Source organism: Oryzias latipes, chromosome 4 (assembly GCF_053564925.1).
Source record: "Oryzias latipes strain Hd-rR chromosome 4, Olatipes_Hd-rR_3.1".
NCBI classification, from domain to species: Eukaryota; Metazoa; Chordata; class Actinopteri; order Beloniformes; family Adrianichthyidae; genus Oryzias; species Oryzias latipes.
The window spans coordinates 30,420,734-30,443,614 of record NC_136240.1 but is presented as its reverse complement, the minus strand read 5'-3'; the positions used below and the strand labels follow the sequence as shown (position 1 = coordinate 30,443,614).

Sequence of the window (22,881 nt, the reverse complement as noted above, 5' to 3'; positions counted from 1 at the left end):
TAACGTTCCAAATGTCTGGAGGCTCATTTGATTGATTCACAAGTTATTAAAGTTTTATTTATTGATGGTTGGTTTGCAGGATCACTGCAGCCCGATGAACATGAAGCCATCGGGTGTCCCTGCAGCTGTTTGCTTGAATCCTTTCTTCCTCCACCAAAGACCAGATCTCTATGTTTGTGTGATGCTTCTGTCTGAGGAGGAGAAGCACTTTTTGCCTTTTTCAACGTTGTAATGCTAATATAACAGACTATTTTCATTCATCTTTGTTTTTTAATGATCAAACGGGTCGCTTCATCTGCAGGAGGGGGCGTATGTAACACTGTTTACTTCCGCATTGGTGATCTGATGACAGGTTCATGACGTAATGTGACAGATGAACTTCAGGTTATGTGAATGAAAAGAGTTCGGTAAAGTTAGAAAGATATTCACAGATTCGGACTTCCGGCCTCAATAACTCTTTACCGAACTAATGAAAAGGAGAATAAAGGCTGCAGCGATCCTCTACACCCAAACGTGTCTCTGAGCTCCTTATTTTACAGATGAAACTCCGCTTTACTGACACCGAACCCCTGAAAGACTGCTACACGGAAAATAATCTCATTTTGAGTCGCCAAAAGGTTCAAAATCTCTTTGTTTTAAACCTATAATCCGGAAATAAAGCTTCACAAAAGGCTCCACATATTTCATCTTCAAGCTAGGCTCCGATAAACAGACAACTTCGGTGTTTTCTCCTTGTTAATCTATGAACTTTTTCCCGTAAATTTACGAGTTTTTATCTCCTAATAAATTTACTTTTTTTTGGTGGCCATTAAACTCTGTTGTAAACTCTTAACTACAAAGCCACTAGCTCTCTAACATTAGCCATAACACTGAATGCTCCTGAAAGACTCAGCTTCACTGCTCTCGCGCAATATTGCGACTTTAATCTCGAAACTTTATTTCGACTTTTATCTCGACACGACGAGTTTTTTCTCGAAACTTTGTGTCGAGTTTTTTCTCGTCATGACGAGATTAAAGTCGACATGACGACTTTAATCTCGTCATGTTGGCCAGAATTTTTTTTCCTCACCGTGGCCCTAAAACTCCGTCGTAGGCCGGTTCCATGGGAGCAGGTTGTTTTCCGCGCCGTCTGATTGGCTGCGAAGGGTTGTTTTGTTTGTAAGGAAAGGTACGGCCTGGGGTCACGTGACAGGGCAGTGCCTGCCGCCGAGCGCTCCTCTCGGGGCCAAATCGCGAAGTGAAAGCTTGCAGGTGGAGCAGAGGAGTACCTGAATCAGCACAAGCGGAGCTGAGGCTGAGCTTTCGTGTGGAGTCCCGGTAAGTCTGAATGAGAGCGCGCGTGTGCGTAAAGTGGTCGTTTTGGTCCCCTGTGCTGCGGTTGTGCGCACTGGACAGAGGTGTAGAGACTGCACGCTGCAAATGGCCCGACTTATTTAAAGATTATGAGATAAAGTAATCTAATAATAGCCACAAGAAGCTGAACTAAGCAGTTGTAAGGATGCCTGGAAACGCGGTGATCTGGTTTCAAACTTCAGCCGAACGAAGGAGTGTTGTCAGTCGCCTGGATCTATGGGAGGACAGCCAAACTGTTTGAACTCAGCCCAGTTGTTGCGACACTGATTTACTGCCCCGAACTTCATAAAGTCTTTATTAGTTGTTTGTTTTCCCTCAAATGTTTACTGATAAAAAGCAAAAACGAGCATCTCCCTTTTGCGCGCAGACATTTCTGAAAATTACCAAAATGCAAAATGAAGCGCACACACACACACACCTGTGCGTCTGAGCCCACAATTATAGACCAACCGCAGGGTTTGTCACTGCAGCTCACACAGCAGAGGAGCTCCTCAGATGTTACACTCTCATGTTGTGGTCACAGCTCGGGGTTTGGTTTTTTTCTCAAGATTGCATAAAAACTGCTGCTGAAGAGTGATGGAAGACAAAGTTAGTATAAGATCTCTTATCATGCCGCATCATGACACTGAAGTAGCATCGTTTTTTACATTTTAAATACAATTTCAGTACTGACATTTCTAATCAGAATACAGCTCAGTTTTAAATGTCTTTAAAGAAAAAGTTCATCAACACCAGTTTTTTTTTTCTCTTCCTGCTGTTGTCCTGCTGAGACTTGCCTGGCAGTGGGTTAGACTTTTCTCATTAATGACAAATTGTCAGGAGCGGAGGACCCAAAGAAACAGGTTGCTGTACTCGTTTGTTGTCTGGTGACTTAAACGGTACATGTCCCAGCATGCTGGAACACGTCACACAGACGGCCTCTCCCATGAACATCAAAATACAAGCTTTTATTTAGCTGTCATTTTGTTGGCAGTCTGATGTTGTATAACCAGGTGCTGTCCCAGGCTGTATTTTCCAGATATCTTTTCACAACGGACTCTGTGACATAGAGGGGTGTCAGAGGTGAACACCCTCCCACAACAGGTTTCCTGTTTGGTTCCCTCCGAGATGGAATACTGTGAGAGAGCCAGCACGCCAGCTGGTGGGCTGCAGCGTCAGGCCGCCAGCCGTGCCACCGAGTGACAGGCAGAAAAAACGAAGTTCCAGCGAGCAAGCCAGCCCCAGAGCTGTGGATCAGTTAGTCAGCTGAGCCGGTGAATCAGTTACAGCCTCACCCGCAGCAGCCGAACACACAAGGATGTCAGTTTCTGGATGTTGAGCCTGTTACACTGCAACACTTTTTCTTGTGGTGTTGTGGCTGAGGTGCACAACATAAGTGTGATAGTCCATGCTTTAGATAAACATGCATGGACCTTTACATGGCCTCTCGTTGTTTTTCACTTTGTAGATATTGTAGAGGCTCCTGACCTGGCTATAAATATTCTTAAAGTGGTAGAACATACAGCTGCAGAGCCTCTTTAACTGCTGGTTCATCTGCAGTTCATGCTGTGTTGCTAGATTAGCCACAAAAAAAAAGAAGAAATAAAAAACCACTGATTATCATTCCTGATAGTGACTCACTGTAGCCTCAAATGAGAAGTAAATAATAAAAAAAGCAACTTTTTAAAGAAAATCCTCCATTAGGACCTTAGCTAAAGAGAAGTGATTGAGAACTGCTGTGTGTTTAATGACAGCTACCGCTGCAGGTTTGGCTGGCTGTACTAGAATCAAATCCGATTCTCCAAAAAAACAGATTTCAAACCTGCCACACACAAACCTGACTCTCAGAAATTTCACCAATTTCCTGTAAGAGAAAATCCCAAAGGTCATGTTTAAGCATCGACAAGAAATGCAAACATTCCTGTTTCAGATAAGGAGCTCTGCAGAGCTCCCGTATATTCATAAATCAGTCACACATTAATACAAGAGTGTTTGTTAAACATGCAATACGTTGTTAATATCTGACTGGGACTAAAATACTGTAGGTGTGGTGGTGATCATATAACTGATATTAATAACCCTCCCACACTGGTCTAAAGATGTTAATGCTGTAAGCTGTTAAGTCGCTGCAGTGCTGTGGTCTGTGGGTTAAGGGTCAACAGTGCTATGGTGGATTCTTCTTTAAAATTTTGAAATGTCCAACTAAAAAAAGAAGATCCTAATTAAGTCACATGGTTCAACAAAAAAGATGAAATAATCAAAAGAGGATCAGAGACTCAGATCTGGATGGGTTTATATTTGAGGCAACTTTTTCCTTGATTTATGTTCTTTTAAAATATCTTTAAGCTTGATACAACAGATAAAAACAGAGAAACAATATTGTTTCTATTATAATACATTGTATTTTGCCCTTTAACAGTATTTATACATCTAATTCAGGTTTATATTTTATGTTGATTTTGTGTTGTTGTTAATTATACTTTGTTTTTAGGTAGACACGTTTACCACTTGTCCAGATGAAAAATAGCCTTTTGGCTAAATTAAGGTTTCAAGGATTCAATAATTCAAGGAGTCAATCTCATAAGAAAACAGTCTTAGTTTTACACTTTTTTTTATTGCACTAGCATACCTGAAAAGAACTAAAAAAGGACTGGGATATTTAAGAAATCTGATAAGCAAACATGATCTGCTAGAGCATCATCTGACTGATAGTGATCAGATTACCTAAAGAAGTAGAGGAGTCCTAAAGGTTTTCAGTGATGACTGGATGACCTCTTGCTCTGGTGCTTGTTGCAGCAGGCCTTAAGAATCCTTTGATGGACATACTAGTCCAAAACATGATAAACATGATAAAAGTTTAATTTGGTTAATTTCCCAACTTATGTAACTGTATATCGATCCAGTCTTTCTGTTCATCCGTTTGCCTCCATGCTGCTCTTGAACCTGTTTCACGCGTCATCTTGAGTAAACAGTGCAGAAGAAAAGATGGATGATGATATGTTCGTGTCTGTTGTTGCAGCTAAGCTCGTCTGTCCGCGCTCTGCAAGCATGGATGTCAAAAACATTTAGCAGTTATTGCATTCAACTGTGGTGCTAAACTTGCCAGCAGCAACAGACTGCGGCATGTGAGTGCAGCAGCTTGTCCTGTTCTGTCAACTGACAACAAAGTGAAAGTGTGCCACTTGGATGCCAAACAACAGTCTCAAAAGTGACATTTTCAGGCAGAGGAGGAAGGAGTGCCTCTGGAGGAGTCGATCCTTCTTTTTATGTCAACAGTGGAGGATGCTGCGGTGTTTTTCAAAGAAGGCATCTCTATAAATTTAGCTGTGGAATTTTCTCTGGGAGCTAAAATCTAAAAAAGAAGAAAGAAACCGCTACAAAGTAGCCCGCATTTTGCGGCTGCTTCTGAGCTCACCGTGTCCCCCCAAAAGGTTTATGCTCTCACTATGTGAGTGTGTTCTAGAGTAAGTTTGCGTGTTGCACTGGGATTAAGAACCTTGATGAATTTTGAATGAGCTCCCACTGCTCAGATAGGCACAACAGAAACCAAAGATGTGGTAACAATTCCTCTTGAGTCACTAAAGCGAGGAATGACCGTGACGTGAATGCATGCCCAAACCTGAGCTGATCCCCCTCTGCTGTGCAAACCCCGCTGAGCCCAGAGGAAGCAGGCTCTTATCAGGGAGGAGGACAGGAAAATACTGGGGGAGTGGGGGAGGAAGAGGTAGTGGGGGTTGCTGGAAAACATGGCACGCCAGATTTAGTTTACTCTGCAAGATTCATTCTAATGACTTGTCAAAGTTAAGGTTGTACTTGCCGCTACTCTTGAATAATAACTCAGTAAAAAAATAATAAAAGTTGTTGAAGGAAACCAAGCTCCCTATTTTCTTTGCTTTGAAGAAAATCATACTTTGAAGTGGAGTCAACTGTTTTATTTTATTTACTGCTTTGATTATTTCATAGATGTTCTCATGTCTTTCCCAGAACCATGACAATGGTCTCCTGCAGAATCCCCCATCACTAGCTGAGCAACATGGCTCCAGCTTCTCCTTGCAGAGAAGACACCACCAGCTCATTAGAACTGCCCTGGAGGGTAACGCCAACATAGAAACCCACCAACCTCCAAACAGACTGCACCTGCTTTTTTCAAGTGGACACCCTTCCTGAACCGACCCCCTTTGGAAATCCTCCGTAGATGAACAGGATTCATGTGTGCAGGACCGTGAGATCAAAGGAGCGACATACAGATGTAGACTTTGGAACATGTTCAGGCTCTGATTTCGTTGCTTTGGTGGCAGAGCTGGACTGTACAGCTCTCCCACTTCGATAAACGGGAACTTTGAGCCATGTCTCTTCTGCCGACTCTCAGCATCGTCTGTAGATTGATGCTTTGTGTTTGGTGTGGTGCACTCCATAACCACTACGGTGTCCCAAGAAACACCATCCTACATCCCAGTAAGTCACAAAGTCTTCCCGTCATATGACATCACTAACATTTGAATAGTTTAACATCTGTGCATCATTGCATTTGTGTATGGGGGGGGGGGGGTGTTCTATATGATCAAGTACGGTATATTGAAAAGAAAACCGTTTGCTTTGGTGTAAATTTGCATTTTGCTGTTTTTGGCTGTGGGAGCATTTGGCTGAAGATGGTTTTGAGCTTGAGTGAGCGTAGCGGTAATGCAGATTTTTCTGGGCAGATGATCTGAAGGTGTTCAGAGAAGACAACATCTTTAACTACACAACCATGCAGCTCAGAGATGACCTGGGTGTGGTGCTCATCGGGGCAAGAGAGGCCATCTTTGCTCTGGATATCAACAACATTTCTACCAAAAAATCTTGGGTAAGCAACTGTCAGTAGTCCTATCAAAAAGATTCAATGTTCTTTCTAAAATGTAGTTGTTTTCCTGCAGTCAAATAATTTTATTCGGTAATCATTTACTCTTTTTGTCTTAAAATTGGAACTTTCCTTAAATTCAAAAGGAGTTTTGCTAGGGGGATAATACTCAAAAATATACATTTTTTAATCTTAAAGTAATTAAACTTTCTCTTACACAAGAAAACCAAAAGAAAAAATATAAATATTATGCTTTCCTTTACAACCTTAGACTTATTTTCATTCATAAACTTAGCATTTTAAGTGGACATAATGATTGTCCAATGAAAAACTGGACGAATTTCATAAAAAAACAAAAAGCATTTTTTTTGGTCCAGCAAACCAAAAACACATATGACAAAATGCAACTATTTATTCATAGACTTTTTACCACTTGGCAGGAAAGTAACTACAATAAACAAAATCGTGAGACATTTATATAAATGCAAATCAGCAAAGGTCCAAAAACTAAAACCTTGATCCACCCCTTAAAGATCTACTCTAATAAATATGTTTTTGGCATTTTTAACATGTTCTCGTGGAATTTTTGTGATGATGGAGGACATATATAATGAAAATTATTTGTTATATTGCATTTCTGAGAATTTCTTTTTGAAATCGTTGTGAATGAGGAGCAGAGGGAAAAAAAGCAGTTGGAAAAAGCTTGTATTTTTGACGTTGAGTCTAGAGTCGGCAGGCCACAACTTCCCTGCTCCGCTCCATTCTGATGCTTCCACTTGCAGACAAAAAGCTTCATGTACGTCTTCGTTTTCCTCGTTTGAGCTTTTATCTGGCTCCAAACTGCATGGTGAGATAGCGCCGACATTGCTCACCATTCTTTGTTGGACCTGTAATGTTAGGTTGGGAGTGTCAGGTACTGTAAGCTAGCTGGAGAGAGTGTGAACAGAGAGAGGAAGGGCTGCAGGGTTGCTTCTGACACGACTCAGCGTCAGCAACACAGCAGCAACTCAGAAACAAATTTCTGACTAAATCCTACCGCTCTGCATAAACTACGTTTTTTTTTTTTTTTGCTAAAAAAAATTGCATAATCATAATTAAAAGACCAATAGGAAGGCTTTTAGAATAATACAAACTATCTACCTTTAAATGTAATTATCTGCCAGACAGAGGCCACCATTGGGGCAGGTCGCTGTTTGCTAAAAATTTATTTTACGATTCATTCTAAAAAGTAATACATGTTCCCCTCTGAAAAATTATTCCAGTCTCATATTTTTTAAAAGTTGGTTTCAGCTGATCCAGCAACACATTTGGAAATAACTAACAGACCTATGTGAGCTTACCAGAGTGGTTACAGTTATACTCATGTTGTGTGGGCAGGAACAAATGTTAGTGGCACTGCTGCTGTTTGATGAAACTTCTGAATAACAAGGGTAAGGGAAAATGGACAAACACAACTCAACTTTTTTTTCCTTTAATATAAAACTGAGTTTTGTGGATTGGCCATTGAAAAAATTAAAGTTTGAATTTTTCTCATTGGTACATTTTCCCTCCCCTTTAGCCTAAAAAAACCAGGAAACAAAGCACAAGATACCCTCTGCTTCATGTGAAAAAGGCAGTATTCAACAACAAATTAATTTCCATAGTGTTTGTATTTTTTAACATTGGTCGCTGCTTCCAATGACAAAACGCTCTTGTTTATCACAGTGTTGTTTTCTATCGTTAGTCCAAATCACCATGTAATGCATTTGCATAAAACCTGTCGTGTCCAAAATAACCGAACAGCTGTTTTAGCACTCTTTTAAATTTGGCTAATCATGGCCAAAACTGAATGTTAGAAGAAAAAAAAACATGGCTGTGAAAATGTTCCTAGAAATAGGTTAAAAAAATCTAACTTTTCAATTTTTTCAATTATTATTGATCTTTAAAAATAAATTAGTAGGTTTCCCTATATATATTGTTCAAAAAAGACAACTGATTTTTAAAAAAAATCATTTTTGTTTTGTATTTTAAAAGTAAAAACATTTTAAAAGCGTAAATAACCATATTCATGGATGCAACAATTGTTGTTTTTTATCAACAAAGAACATACATTATTTTGCATCATTCATTTTAAACTATTCAAGCACATTTAAACATGTTTAAACCTATTTAAGCATTTTTCAAATCACAGGGCTATGTTAACATTCACATGCAGATGTACCAGTTTTCTAGTGTTGAGGTGTTTTTCTCTTAACTTTGTTAAATGTCATGATGGCGTGAACAGACTACTTCTGCATGGCTGCATCATCATAACTCTGTTTTTGAATAGTTCTTGTAAATCTCTTCCTGCAGGTATACTGGCCTGTGACTGAGGTGAAGCAGACGGATTGCACCTACAAGGGTAAACAAGCTGAGGTTTGTGTAATCCGTTTTATAACCACAGCTCCTCAAAGGATCTGGTAAACCCCCAAAATGCTTTGTTTGACCCTACAGTGTATTTCTCGCAGTAAATAATTTATCTGGGAATTTTTGTGTTTTTTTGGCTTTACAGCAATCCCTTTGAAGGGCTAAGCTGCGTAGTAGATGCTCAAATAAAGGCATGAGAAGAAAAAGCACCCTTGACCTTTAGGCCCACTGCTCAGTGTTTGGCAGTGTGTGCTGTCATTGTACGTGTGTGGTATGTTTGTGTTTTTGGGACTAAGCTAACAAAACTCTGACCTTGGCGTTCTCTCTGCTGGATCACATTGCAGGTGGAATGCCGTAACTACATTCGAACCCTGCACACCATAAATGACACTACAATTTACGTTTGTGGCACATATGCTTTTAGTCCAGTCTGTGATTATTTGGTGAGTGTGTCAATTTATTTTCCTTTTTTATTCTTCATAGAAATAAAAAATTGTTTTCATTAAATTTCAAAAAGTTGGTTTTGCGTCTTTTTGGTAAAGCCAGGAGTTCAATAAAACACAGTTTATTTATTTTTATACATATATGAACATATGAACTTTGGTACACTCCAATTCATGCTAACACTAATCGAAAATAGATAACTTAAAAACAAGACAACTGACTTAATTTGTATAATTATTTAAAAAAAACAATCGCACACAAAATCCATCACCTTACTTGTCTTTGTTACTTGAGTTAAATGTTCAAATATTCATTAGACAAATATGTCTCTGAATTTATTCGTCTGTGTAGAACCTCTCCCCTCTGTTAAATGTGTGAGTTATGGTCTAATATTAATGTTTATATAAAACTATTAGGTCCCTTTACCTTTTATGTGTTCCCAAGATTATATGTGTTGTTTCTTACTTTAGTTTGGAAAACGTTTTTGTACATCTTGAAATGCTTGTTTGTCTACTTTAACTATTTTTACCTGCATCTGCAAAACCTTAAAACAACTTTTTGTGTCAGAACAGGCAACTGACTTCTTTTAATATTTTTACTGACCAAAAAAAACATTTACATTACAATATTTGGGTATGGAGATGGATAGATCTGAATATTCAAACTGCATTAAAAAAATACTTCTAAGAAATCACAAAGAACCACTTCTGGCAGTTCCTCCAATGAAATGAGACGGCATCTGGATTTGTTTTCCAGGTTGCAAGTGGATGGTTTTTGGAGTGAGATTAATGTTGCTCCCAGATTAAAACGCTGCTACAATGTGATGCAAAAAAAACAAAAAAAACAACAACCCACAAACAACAAGTTAGAGCTCCATAAATGGAGAAAACCGTGTTGGTCTTGGTTCACAGAGGAAGAGTGCAGCCTTATCACACAGAAGATGGGTAATTGAACTGACACAGGAGATTCGCTGTAGTGCAGTGGAATAAACGGAAGCCTGACTACAGCTGCATCATGCTTGTATCATGTAGCACAGTCTATGACTAATAGAAGACCTTAAAGCCCCAGGCTTTCCATGCAGCTGAGTCCAGTGCAGCTAGAATAAATAATCCAATACTGTTTAGCTTTTGCATTAATTACTGACTTCAGTTTTAAGCTCAAGAATGATCCAACAGCTTACTTTTCTGTTAATCTCCTTAAATCCCACAGACATTTGCTAATGGGCAGCTTTTGCTGAAGGGAAAGCCAGAGGAGGGAAAGGGGAAGTGTCCTTTTGATCCCTTTCAGAGATACTCCTCCCTCATGGTCGGTGAGTGTCTGGTTTTGTTGCCAAAGAGAACAAAAGCAGAAAACCGCTGAATGTTCTCTGTGTGGACATTTCACCATATTCCAAATACACTACAGAGATCACCTGATAAACCTCACCTGCTCCATCATTACAGCAGTATAAGTAGTCAACCAAACCTGCTTAGTCGATAAGTGAGCACATAAAGGCTTTATTGTTTTAACTAAATCTGAGTAATGTATTTCCAGGAATGTTTAATCCTTTCTTGGTCCTCCCTGACAGGAAGTGACCTGTATTCTGCTACATCCATCAATTTCTTGGGCTCTGAGCCTGTGATTCTGCGTAGCTCCAGCTCAGCAGCTCTTCGCAGTGACTTTAAATATTTCTGGCTCAATGGTGAGTTCCTCTTCTGCAAAAATAGACCTTTTTAAATATCATGCAGCTCCACACTTTTGTGATGGTTTCTTTCTTTTTTTCTTATGTTTTGCTATTTCAGAGCCAAACTTCGTCTTCATGGACATTGTTGGCGAGAGTCTTGACAGTCCTGACGGCGATGACGACAAAGTGTATTTCATCTTCAGTGAGAACGCTGTGGAATATGACTTTTACACTAAAGTCAAAGTGTCACGGGTGGCTCGTGTCTGCAAGGTATGATTAAAAGTAACAGATTTAAACCCCTGTATGTGGGGTTTTGGGGAAACATGTGTTAATCAACGTGTGTTTTGAGTGTAGGGAGACATGGGCGGCCAGCGGACGCTGCAGAGGAAATGGACGTCGTTCCTGAAAGCTCGTCTGGATTGTTCTCTCCCTGAACCCAGCCTGCCCCTTATTGTCCAGGATGTTTTCCTGATGAAGCACAATGACTGGAGAAAAAGTGTATTTTATGGTATCTTCACACCACAGTCGTAAGTGTTTACTATTAGATCTGTGGCGACGTGGACATTAACATTAAATGATAAAGGGGATAATGAGTCAGCAGCTTTTTAAATAGATGTTTTTGCCTTTGTTTGTGTTTGCTTAACTATAAACCTGTGTTGCTATGCTTCCAGAGGCCTGTCTCAGGTGTCTGCAGTGTGTGCGTACAGCATTTCTGATATTAGAAACATTTTCAATGAGGGAAAGTTTAAGACCCGTGCCGCTGTGGAGTCATCTCAGGACAAGTGGGTGATGTACACTGGGGAGGTGCCAGTCCCAAGACCAGGAGCGGTGGGTTTAGAGAGTTTGTTCTCAACATAGCTAAACATGAGACACTGAAAGGTTTATTTAAATCTAAACTGCTGTCATACATTTCAGTGCATCAACAATGTGGCGCGTAAAATGGGGGTGAATGAGTCGCGGCAGCTTCCAGACAAAACCCTGCAGTTTGTCAGGGACCGACCCCTGATGGACGACGCCGTCAGTCCAGTGACGGGCAGACCGCTTCTGCTGAAGAAGGGACCTTTGCTGACCCGGATTGTGGTGGACAGCGTGACTGCACTGAACCAACAGACGTATCATGTCATGTTCATTGGCACTGGTAAAAATGCATTAACATTACATTGCTTAGCTCCGATGTATGCCTTAGTCACATGCTGACGTACGAGGGGTGGCCCGTACAGTTGCTAAGGGTTTTTGGGTTGTCTGGGCCCTTGGAGAGTCGTAGAGGAGGAATCACATCTTCAAGAGAGTGCAAGTGTGTCTTGCAGTTCCCTTGAGACTCATGTAACCCCACTAAGGGATGTCATGAAAATGGAACGTACCATTGTCATGCTTGTGGTAAATGTATTGTGAAGTATTGGTGATAATGTAAGTTACAAAGACTTTTGACGTACAGGTGATGCTGTCATGTAATGCCCTTACGCTCCACTCTACTAATTAGTAAGTTGCAAGCACTGGCGACTTAATAACAGCACGGGTGTGAACGTGATACACTTGTGCCTGTAGGACTCCATAGGATGAACACAGAAACTACCCTCTGGTTGTCTAATTTCCTGATTCACAACAGTCGTGCTGCAAGCTCAGAGTACGCAAAGGGCGTGCACTCATTAATTGAAAAGCACTACTGCAGTTAGTGCACAGGTTTCAGGGGGATTAAAAAAATAAAAAAAATCTTTATCACACGCCTGCGTCTCACCTACTTCACCCTTACTTACCCCTATTTGTTGTTTAAGCGTCCACCATGACCTGTCGCCTGCAGCATGCTAATAGAAAAAATGTGCATGAACATATTCGCCCCACAGAGTGGTTTATGAATTTGATATTTCCTGTGGGCCCCGTGCAAATGTGACCATTTTCCCTCCCAGAAAGCCCATATCCACCTGTAGGGGCAGTTGTGACTAAGGCATTAAACGCAGAAAAGCATACGATGAAGCTAACAAAAAAAAACTTGACACTTTATGCCACACTAAGAACTTAAACTGAGCAAAGCTGTTGCTAAACTATTACTGGTACATCATCTGTCTAAAAAATCAAAACTTTTTACTCTGGTGTCAAAACATTTAATACACATGAGAACTGTAAGGTTGTCTGTGTGGTTCTCATTTTGTGCATTCTTTTTGGTCTCCACATCAGAAAATGGATTTATCCAGAAAGCTGTCAACTACGCTGGAGAGATGTTAATCATTGAGGAGATTCAAGTGCTCGAAAGCCCTGAGCCTGTCGGCATCCTGCGTCTCTCATCTAGCAAGGTATTCACCGAATAACTATCAGTAGCCTCTGGGCACTCGGGCTCCAATACGTTCCAATACTGTGCCATAAAATGTTAGTGCATCTTTGAGTACACATTAGAAATCATGCTGTGGGCCTAGATGTTAAGACACCCAGTTTGCGCTTATAGAAAAGTGTTTAGAAAAAACAGCAAATCCAACTGGTATTCTCAGGCTAGGGATCTCTGGGGTTCTAGGATATCATTTGGATCCTGGAGTGTTATCTACAAATGCTGGATCAAAGGGGGATCAGTTTTGTTTAAGTTCATTCCCATGATCCTCCTCTCTGTTTTTATTACATGGTAGAGTTTATTGTTCAGCCAGTGGATGTATTAACGGGTCAGGTGTTAATTGTCAAATCAAAAGCCTGGACACATTTAGGCACTGCTGCCCAAAGGTAGTGTATGGTAATTATAACAGTCTTGCTCCATCTGCAGCAAAACTTCAGTTTGCACTGGATGCATTTCAGAAACACAAAACCTGTACCAGCAGGACTTGCCAAAGAAGTTAATATTTGAATTCTCCCAGAAGAAGTTTTTATGTAAATTGAAGACATTTAGTGGAGTTGCTGTGTCTGTCGTTACAAGTCACCAACATTTTTTATCCCTTCAGTCATGGTTGGGTTTTCGTCTGATTTTAAATTGAAGTCTAAACATCAAAGCATCATTTTTGCTAAAGATGTTATTTGATTACAGGGCCAACTGTATGCGGGCTCAGACAGCAGTGTCATCCAGATGCCAGTCAGTAACTGTGGTCGCTACGAGAGTTGTGTGGACTGCGTCCTTTCCAGGGATCCCTACTGTGCCTGGGATACCTCCTCTGAGCAGTGCTCCCGGGTCCACAGCTTGTCTTCCTCCTCCAAGAATATGGTGCAGAGTCTGGAGGAGGGAGACGTGTCGGAATGTCCTGCACCAGGTGGGCTCATTTGCATTTTTTCATGAAATCCATAAAGCTTAAGTGACAACTCCCCTTATGGGTGGATATGGGCTGTCGCCAGGTGAAAAATGGACAAACTTGAACGCAGGTGGTCCGCACAAAATATTAAAGTCGTAGGCCGCTCTGCCAGCACCAAGAGGGAAAATTTGCATTTTTTTACGGGCATGCTGTGGTTGACAGGTCGTTTTGAACATTTATACAAAATAATAGGGGTAAAGTAAGGGGGAAGTTGGTAAGACACAGGCATTTCTTACAGATTTTTATCCCCCCCAATCCTACACACTGCACAAAGGGGCTGTAAGTGCTGTTTCCATCATAAGTGTGTGTTTCCTGCATGCAGTCTGACTGTTAGAAATGTGGAAATTAAGCATTCAGAACGTAGATTGTGTGGTAATCCTACAGGTGCATAGGAATCACCTGCACACCCAGTCTGCGCAGCATTCGCATGCGGTCAGTAAGTAAGTCTGTAAGGCCAGTGCTCGCACTTTACTGAAGAAAATTATTTGATTTCAGCGTCATACTAATACAGCATCACTAGTACGTCTTAAGGGTCTGCCACTTAACTTTATAAATACTTCACAGTACACTTACCAAATGCACCACAGTCGTAGGTTCTATTTTCATGAAGTCTCTCAAGGTGGCCGCATGAACCTCAACACACACCAGCGCTCCCCTTAAGATGCTGCTGCTTTTATCTATGATCCAAAAACTCACAGCATCCATGCGGGTCAACGCCCCACATAGGTGTAGGTGGGTAACTCACAAGTAAAAAGTAGTTTTTGAGCAAAACAGAGTAGGTCTTTGGGTGATTTTCTTTTTATTTTATTTTTTACTTGTCCTGTCCAACAGCTGAGCAAGCAGATCAGAGCTGAATGCCCTTTTGTTTTGGACATCTTGTTTTACTGTTACAATAGGGGTTTATGGATATTCAAACTAACAGGGTGTATATTTGTATAAACCCCTTTTGTATCTTTATATCTTTGTGTGATTACTCTTTTGTTTGGTTTGAAGATCCCGTAGAAGCTGTGGACTTTCACCTAGTTCCTGGGAACAACATCCAGCTGCCTTGCAGGCTTCACTCCAACCTGGCACAGGCCCACTGGCAATTTTCTGACCAAACACTAGAGGCCAACAACAAATACTACATCTACAGCGGAGGCCTCCTCATCCTGAATGCCTCTGAGTCGGATGCCGGCCTGTACACCTGTGACTCCGTAGAGCAGATAGGCAGCAGAACGTTCAGCAGGACCATTGCTCTTTATAGCGTTAAGACTCCCCCTGCCCCCCCAGTGGTCGCCGTTTCCACTCCAGGGACCACAATGATAAAATATTCAGACTACACTCACACCAACACCCTGACAACAAAGACAGAGGAAGTGATGCCAAGCCCGTTACTCCCTGAGAACCGAAAAGACAATGGCAGAGTGAGTCACCTGGAGGTGGCTGTTGGTCTGCTGTCCTTGCTTTGTCTCTGCCTTTTTGGGGCCATTTTTTGGTTCTGGGGTCGAAAACACTTGAGGTGTCTGAGAATTGTGCAAACCCTCGGTGGTGGAGAGGGGAGAAGGCCGTCGGGGGAGTATATACACAGCCAGAACAAAACTTCAGAGACAAAGCTCCTGGAGCCAAAGGCAGGAGCCGTCATTGCCAACAACAATCACTCTTGTGTGGACTTCAAAGTGAACGGGGACAACCACTTGGCCAACATTTCAGGCTTGGATGGTTTGGGATATATATGCGACGAGTCCGAGATTTGACTACTGAGGCACAGGCTGAGGGGTTTCTTCAGAAGGTTCTTCTTACTGCTAAGTCTATAATGAAATTATTCATAATAGACTACTATTTACATTACCAATAATTTCCTCTTAAAGGGGCTCATGTTCTTTGTGAGAACACCATAGTGGGCTTTATTATGTTTTTTAAAGCTCGTTTTTACAACTTTGGGTTCAATTTCTGCAATATGTTTATTTATTTATTTTTTTACATCTTGTAAAGACAAAAAAACAAGCACACAAACTAGCAGGGCGTTGACCCCTTTGAAAAAGGTGACTTTTTCTGTCCAAAACGGTTCTATTGGAGTTTGACTGTCAGTGATTCAACTGTGCTGCTGTGTTTCCTGATAGCTGTTGATACCTGTGCTGTCAGGCACTGATTTGCTGCACACACGTGAACACACTCCAATAATACCATCTATTGATTGTGTTTGAAAAAAAAAAAAACAACTGCAACTCTTCTTAAATGTTATCTGGGGTTAACATGTAACCATGGCACTTTTTGGCAAGGTACACGGGTTCATTTCAGACGTGAATTTACGGTATTTTTTTTTCCTAAAGGCTCATTTGAATGTAGATTATTTGGAGAATGTACATTTCATTGAATTTGCTGAAAATCTCAGCACATTTACAACTTTAAAACAATGTTTTTTATATAAAGAAATAGTTGGGTTTTTTATATATACAAGTGCTAGTTTATGTTCAGTTGTCTGTATGGATTTATATCCATTTCACAAGAGTTCCAACATGCTGCAGTTTTTTGAGGTGTCTGATCATTAATATGGTTTCTAATATTAGATAAAACGAATGATCTTATTTTTGTTTAGTAAAAGGGTGGGGTGGCCATGGTGCAAAGGTAGAGTGGTCAACCTCTGATTGGAAGACTGCAGGTTCAGCTCCCTCCTTGTCCACCCAAAGTGAATAACGCAAGACACTGAACCTCATTGCTCCTGGCGTTTACAGGTTGGTGCCATGTGTTCGGCAGCGGAGCCACCGTCAGTGTGTGAATGTGTGTGCGCATGGGACCTAACCCAGAAAGCGCTTTGGGCCTTCTAAAGGACTATATATGTAAACGCCATTCACCATTTTTGTTTAAGAAAGTTCATTGCAGAATCTAGAAAATCTGTATTTTACTTTTTTTTTTCTTTTAAAGCCTTTCCATCAACACCACCCTACAATACCTCTGCTCTGGTATCTATTTGAATCATTACAAACAATTAAAAAAAAAATCATTTTCTTAAAAGAATGTCACCTGTAAAGTTCAGCAACTTAAGCTGATGTTTCAAATATGCCCCTTTTTTTTAAACAAAGTTATGGGAGAGAACACAAAAAGATTTAAACTATCAAAGTTTAACTGTTCTTTTGAATAAAATCAAATTCTTTCAACCCACATGTACAAAATTCGCTGTCTTAGCTCTTAAGAGTCGCTTTTTCCCCCTAGATGACTGATCTCTATTAAGCTGTAGTGAGGTGTTATAAAGGAAAAAGATAAAAGTCTTAATTACACGTGCACTAAAAAGTATAATGCTTTTACTGGCAGAAAACTATTGGATACAATTCTAACCAAAAGCTCCTTGTTGGATAAATTCTCTCACTTCAACATCATAAATCACGCAACACAAAGGTGATGTGAACAACAATGTTTTATTGAAATCTTGCAATATTTAAATGTCACATTAGTATCAGTTAGTGTCACTGGCAAAATTACAGAAAAAACGTGATTTTAAATTTGGCAGTCGGCCACAAAAGACACTTTAGTAACAAGATAAAGGGTAGTGAATATTTCTTTTTCTCTTAGTCCGGGTTTAAACCTCACAAGCTTTGACAGGCGAGTCGTGCCCCACATAAGAAAAGAAAAAAAAGAAAAACGTACATGCAGAGATAGTAATGACACCAAGAACAGTCGATGTGGTGATTTCTCAGCCCGGCTCAGACTTCTCAAAGCCAAGCAGGAGGCTCCAGAAAAAATAAAACGGTAAAAACTCAAGCTGAGACTAAAGCACGCCGTCTACTTTGGGTGTGACCTGCTCCAGTATCAAAATAGAAAGAGGTGTGTTTTTTGGCACATCAGTAAAATAAAGAAGAGTTGCTTCACTGAAGCATATATCTAATTTCACCAAAAAAAAGCTGCATTTGTTAAGGCAAGACATTTTTCACATGCATGATGTATGGGGACATATTAAAACATATAGGTGAGCTGCAGGTGGGAATTGAGAAAGAAATATCAAAAACAAAGTTGGAACAGAAGCAAACAGTTGCAGCATAGCAGTAGGTGGTTTAAAAAAAAATTCATGAACACACCTAGAATTCAGCACTTTTGACTTCCATAAGGCACATGCTCTATACACATATGTAATGGTTCACTCTTCTATTTGAAATTCCAATTAATTATCTGAAAAACATAAAACCTTCCAAAATTAATCTGTTCTTTAACCAGAGAGAACCATCCTCATCTGTTCTTACGAACTTTTTGTAAACAAAGTTTAAATGGAATGGCACTTTTTTTTTTTTTTTTTCTTCAAATGAACTCTGGAAGCAAACCTGCCATAACTTCTTTAGTTCTCCTTTCCTCTGATTTAAGACGCACCCACTGCTGCTTCTCCAAGCACAGGGGAAATGGCAGATCACCTGTCGCCATCTAGGGGTGATTGTCAGGCATTACCAGTTGCTGTTGTTAGGGTAACTCGGCACGGCAGCGGGGTACTCGGGCAAACTGGGGCCTTGTGCTGTGTGAGCAGCAGCATTGAGTCCAGCTTCCCTCACTGGAGCATTTTTCCACAGACCAGTGCTCCACTCTTCCTGAGCGCGCTCCAGGCTGCCGCCGCCGCCGCGGTACAGTCTGTGCACCTGCAGCAGGAAAGCACTCAGCTCGTTAGGTGTCATTGGGATGCAATCACACGAGTAAAGATGCACTCAAGCGCCAGGGCTTTTGGTCCTTTCGTGTTTTACTAACCTTGATGAGAACAAATACCATTAAAAGAGTCACCAGAGTGAAGAGCAGAGTCGTGATAAGCATCACTACAGCGGAGCCCACATTGGTGCTGAAAAACATCACTGTGGCAATCCAGCCGCTTTGATGTGTGGGTGAGAGTGAAATGGAGGTGGCATGGGTTAGTGCATCCGACAGCACACTCAAGTGACTTTAATACAAACATGATCAGATATTTAAAATGACTCAGGCCAAGATGCTAAGGGGAGGAACAGTCAGCTGGCTAAACATGGCACCTTTAAAAAACAGTCAGTGGGAGGGTTATTGCAAACATGTGTTCAGTTAAGACACTTATCGCAGCTTTTAATAATAATCGGACTCTGCGGTCGAAGCATCAGAGCCAGAGGAAATAAGTAAAATACAGACCCAGGGAAGAGCAAGTCGTCTGGAAAAATACACAAACGACAAAATAGATCCAACAAACCATAAAAAAGTCCCATTTATAGAAGTTATACAATTTATTAGTTGTTGATCATTTAACACCCTTCAAAGATAAACTTTTGCAGTTTTGACAACAGCCCTCTCAACATTTGAGATTTGCTCAAATGAAATGCATTTTTGAATTTGTGTTTAGCATTAGCCGGGTTGACATGCATTGTTCCTCCTTTTTAAAGTTTATTGTAAACAATAAAAGAATGACGGTACAACGAAGCAGGCAGGAAAATGCTAACCAGCCACATAAGTGGAAGTGAACTACTGGAGAATGTTGTTCTGTTATTTAATGAATGTAAAAAAAAAGATTCTTTGATTCAAAAAATATGCAAGGAATTATAAATTACATTTTTTTCTTAAACTTACCACGTTCCCCAGCCAGAGATACCTAAAGTCTGAATAATTGCCAACACACACTGGAGGAAAAAGATGAAGAAGAAGGCCATGAAGTTGAAGGAGCTGTCCGCCCTGATCAGCACATGAAAACAAAGAGAAAAACAGAGGAATTACACCACAGAAGATCCTTTAAACTGCTCAGATTGTCGTGCACTGCTTCAGTCTTGTATTCATCATGGCGGGCCAAAAGCAGAAAATAAGTTAGAGATGCCATCTCAACCAGACACCTTTTTATGCTGATTTTAAATGACTCAATAAGAAAAGACTCAGTGCTGATAAATAAATACATAAATAAAACACCACTTCCTTACGGTGGCGCCCTGCAGGGACGGGGCTTGGAATTCCAAAATAATCTAACTTTTACACCGACAAGAAAAAAGCCTCCACCCTGACCCAGAGGGAGTAAATCAGTCACAAATCATTAACCTCTCTACACCATGCTCTACAATTAAATGAATGTTTATTTTCCTCGCACAGAAGGACACGGAGCCCTTGAACCAAAGGAAGCACAGAAAACAAGGGTCTTAACACATTTACACGACATCTTGTAGCATAAAGAAAACAACTAAAAACTTGTTTGTTTAATGCTTTTGTTGGATCGATTCAGGAAAACAAACCGGTTCTGGGCAAACACGGGATCTAAGGTTGCAACAGGATGTAGTGAACTTATATTAAACGGACAACGCAGTTAAACGCTTCAGAAGGTTAATCGCTTACAGTCACACGTTGTTCTAGACTATTTATTATTATTTTTGATTATATACCAAGGTTATCTTGTATAAGTCCCATCTATTTACAGTAAACAAATGACTTCTGCGGCATTTCAGCTTTCCCGGCTAATTACAATCATTCCGTTTAATGTTATGTTCATAACAGTTGGTAGATTTGTGTCTGATCATCTTTTGGTTTATCGGAAAAGCATTTCCAGGAGTCTTTTTATTATGATTATGCTGTTTTTAGCCCAAAAAAAAGGCTTTTTTGTTTCCTCTGACTTAATTCCTGCAGAGCAGCAGGAGTTCATTAGAAATTCACGTCTGAGTGTGTGGGCAGTTGGCATGGAGTAAGCCCAGCCCCACTTCCTGTCACCCACCTCTCTACCCGCTAGCTTACAGCCCCTCACACCCCCCACCTAACATTATCGGTGCAACAAAAACGGCGAGCGATATCAGATGTATCCAGATGTACAGTTTTGATCCAGATTCCAGCTCAGACGAGGAAAAAAAAGAACTACATGGATCTGTTTGTCTCCAGGTGGATGCATCAGAATGGAGCAGAGCAGAGACCCTGCGGCCCCCCCAGCGCATTTCACATGTAACAAATACCGTCTTTTTCAAACAGCATTTTTTGCATCTGCCCCCAATGCAAAACAATTTGAATAAATAAATACTCAGAAATTCAATTTTAGTCTTAATTTTCTTTATACATGTCCTCCGTCACGAGAAAAATGCCACAAGAACTTGTTAAAAACACCATTATTATTGGAGTGGGTCTCTGAGTCACTGCTGTGTATACAAAGAAATCCAGTTACTCTATTAAGCAAACAATTGGAAGTCCTTCATCTGTTAGCCTGTATCAGAACTAACCTGAAAGCTTTGTAGAGAGGTCGGAACCAGCAGGCGTAACTACAGGGGCTGAAGAGGATGAGCCAAAGCAAGGAGAAGCCAAAGTTAGTGGGCCCTCCACCTCCTGCCCACCAAGCGATGCATGAAATCACGTTGAGGAAAAGCGTCCCTGAATACACTGCAGAGGGAGGAAACGAATTGAGGAAAGACAAAAAAGAAAAGGAGAAGTGAGAGACTCCTTAACATGACAACGCTGTTCCAAAGATTTCACTAATAACTTACTTATCCACAGCATGAACACTCTGCGCACCAGTTGCTGGTACTGAGCAGGAATTTCTTCATCAATCTTCTGATAGAAACATGGTTTTATTCTTAGAAACTTTGGCAGGGGAGGAAAGTTATTGGCTCTTTCTAAAAAGGGATGCAAAGTTTCGTCAGCACATATTTTGTTTTTGTTTTACATTTTGAACTTGAATGTGTCTAAAAATCACAACCAAAGATGGACAACGAAAGTATTCAAACCTGTCATATTGAAATCCTGCTTCTTAATTCCTAAAAATAAATAAAGAACAAGAAAATAACATACACATTATCAGTTTATACTCAGACATAATTGGAGACAAAAAACAAAACTAATTCTTTTGAAGGTGAACACATGCTTTGTGCATAGATTAGGTTGCTACACACAACATACTTTTGCGTGTATGGGGTGAGGACTCTGTCAAAATGAAACGTATTCATAAGGACACACTTTGCAGAAAAATCTAAATTACATTTGGTTTTACGTTTAACTTGTGATTTGAATACAGTATAATGCGCCTTTGTTTTGAATATAAAATGTCAAAAATACGTCACGGGGTCACAGGCATATAAATCAAGTCCCGAAAACACAAAGTGTTCATTTGTGCACAACTTTTTGTATTTATGGATCCGTTTGTCATCCTACCTAATAGTGGCCTTCAACGACATGCACAGACAGGAGTGACTTCAATTAACTACACAAACCGTTTCAATGGAAGTTTGTGTGTATAACGGTTTGTGTAGTTTGTGTAGGTGTGTACAAAACGCATAAACACAACATTTTTGGTCATTTGGGCTTATTTTACGCTTTGAAAATCCTAGTTGTAGCCTAGATCGTAGGCGCAGTCCTTACAGCTCGTAGTAACTAAGCCGTCTTTCTTTCTCTGCCTTTGGTTATTTTTCTAATTGTCAGCGTTTGTAAAAATAAATAATGACACAAAGAAGAAGCAGCCTAAGTCAACGTAAAGTATAAAGAAATTACGTTATGTACCGAAAGAACTTCTTATCTCCTCACGCTTCCGTCGACAACTTCAGGGATCCAGAAATCATTCAGGATGCGCTTTTTCGATCCTCCCCTTTCAAACGTACTGCGACTGCGCGTCACGGTTTACCCTTTGTAGTTCCTGGTGTGTGTTTCTGGCTTCTTAACGTTCTGGCTGGGCTGTTCAGAACTACAAAGTCCGAGAGTAGTCCTGGCAGCAAACAGGAAACGCGTGACTGTAATATGACCCCGAACCCACCCACAGTCATTCCACCCGGAGCCGTTACTGTCAACAGTTTATTATGCTATCAGCCACCATAAGCCAGTAGGCTTATTAGATAAAACAAAGATATGTTTTACATACATTGTTTCCAAGAACGCAATTATGACACTAGACGTAAATTACATTTTTTTTTCAATTATCATTTTTTTTTAATTATCAATCAAAGAAAAAAATGCAAAATAAACTTAATTCAGTGAAGGTCCAACTTTTAAAATTGTTTTCTATTTTAAAATATAAAACTATTTTACATATAATTTATAGTTTA

The 22,881-nt window shown here is 40.3% G+C and overlaps 2 protein-coding genes across 2 annotated transcripts; one reads left to right on the top strand and one right to left on the bottom strand.

The window, feature by feature from the left end:
• Positions 1–1,091: 1,091 nt before the first annotated feature.
• si:ch211-129c21.1 (semaphorin-4E) lies at positions 1,092–16,794 on the top strand. The gene is made up of 14 exons (XM_004068284.5): positions 1,092–1,317; positions 5,317–5,787; positions 6,033–6,175; positions 8,501–8,563; positions 8,899–8,997; positions 10,208–10,307; positions 10,566–10,679; positions 10,780–10,931; positions 11,016–11,188; positions 11,333–11,489; positions 11,577–11,799; positions 12,834–12,949; positions 13,663–13,882; positions 14,915–16,794. The coding sequence occupies exons 2-14, from the start codon at positions 5,679–5,681 to the stop codon at positions 15,655–15,657; spliced, it is 2,412 nt and encodes an 803-aa protein (XP_004068332.2). The 5' UTR covers positions 1,092–1,317; positions 5,317–5,678; the 3' UTR covers positions 15,658–16,794.
• A 503-nt stretch (positions 16,795–17,297) lies between these two features.
• scamp4 (secretory carrier membrane protein 4) lies at positions 17,298–22,600 on the bottom strand. The gene is made up of 7 exons (XM_004068198.5): positions 22,343–22,600; positions 21,574–21,603; positions 21,334–21,462; positions 21,073–21,229; positions 19,460–19,561; positions 18,626–18,743; positions 17,298–18,519 (listed from the first exon to the last, which is right to left on the bottom strand). Exons 2-7 carry the CDS (start codon positions 21,578–21,580, stop codon positions 18,331–18,333), a joined length of 702 nt encoding a protein of 233 aa, XP_004068246.1. The 5' UTR covers positions 21,581–21,603; positions 22,343–22,600; the 3' UTR covers positions 17,298–18,330.
• Positions 22,601–22,881: the final 281 nt, after the last annotated feature.

Coding starts and splice junctions, on each gene's coding strand:
- si:ch211-129c21.1 (XM_004068284.5), top strand. CDS start 5,679: ATGTCTCTTCTGCCGACTCTCAGCATCGTCTGTAGATTGATGCTTTGT. Junction 6,176..8,500: donor TTTCTACCAAAAAATCTTGG/GTAAGCAACTGT, acceptor CTCTTCCTGCAG/GTATACTGGCCTGTGACTGA. Junction 10,932..11,015: donor GGGTGGCTCGTGTCTGCAAG/GTATGATTAAAA, acceptor TTTTGAGTGTAG/GGAGACATGGGCGGCCAGCG.
- scamp4 (XM_004068198.5), bottom strand. Junction 19,562..21,072: donor CCTCTCTACAAAGCTTTCAG/GTTAGTTCTGAT, acceptor TGTGCTGATCAG/GGCGGACAGCTCCTTCAACT. Junction 18,520..18,625: donor TGGTATTTGTTCTCATCAAG/GTTAGTAAAACA, acceptor TTCCTGCTGCAG/GTGCACAGACTGTACCGCGG.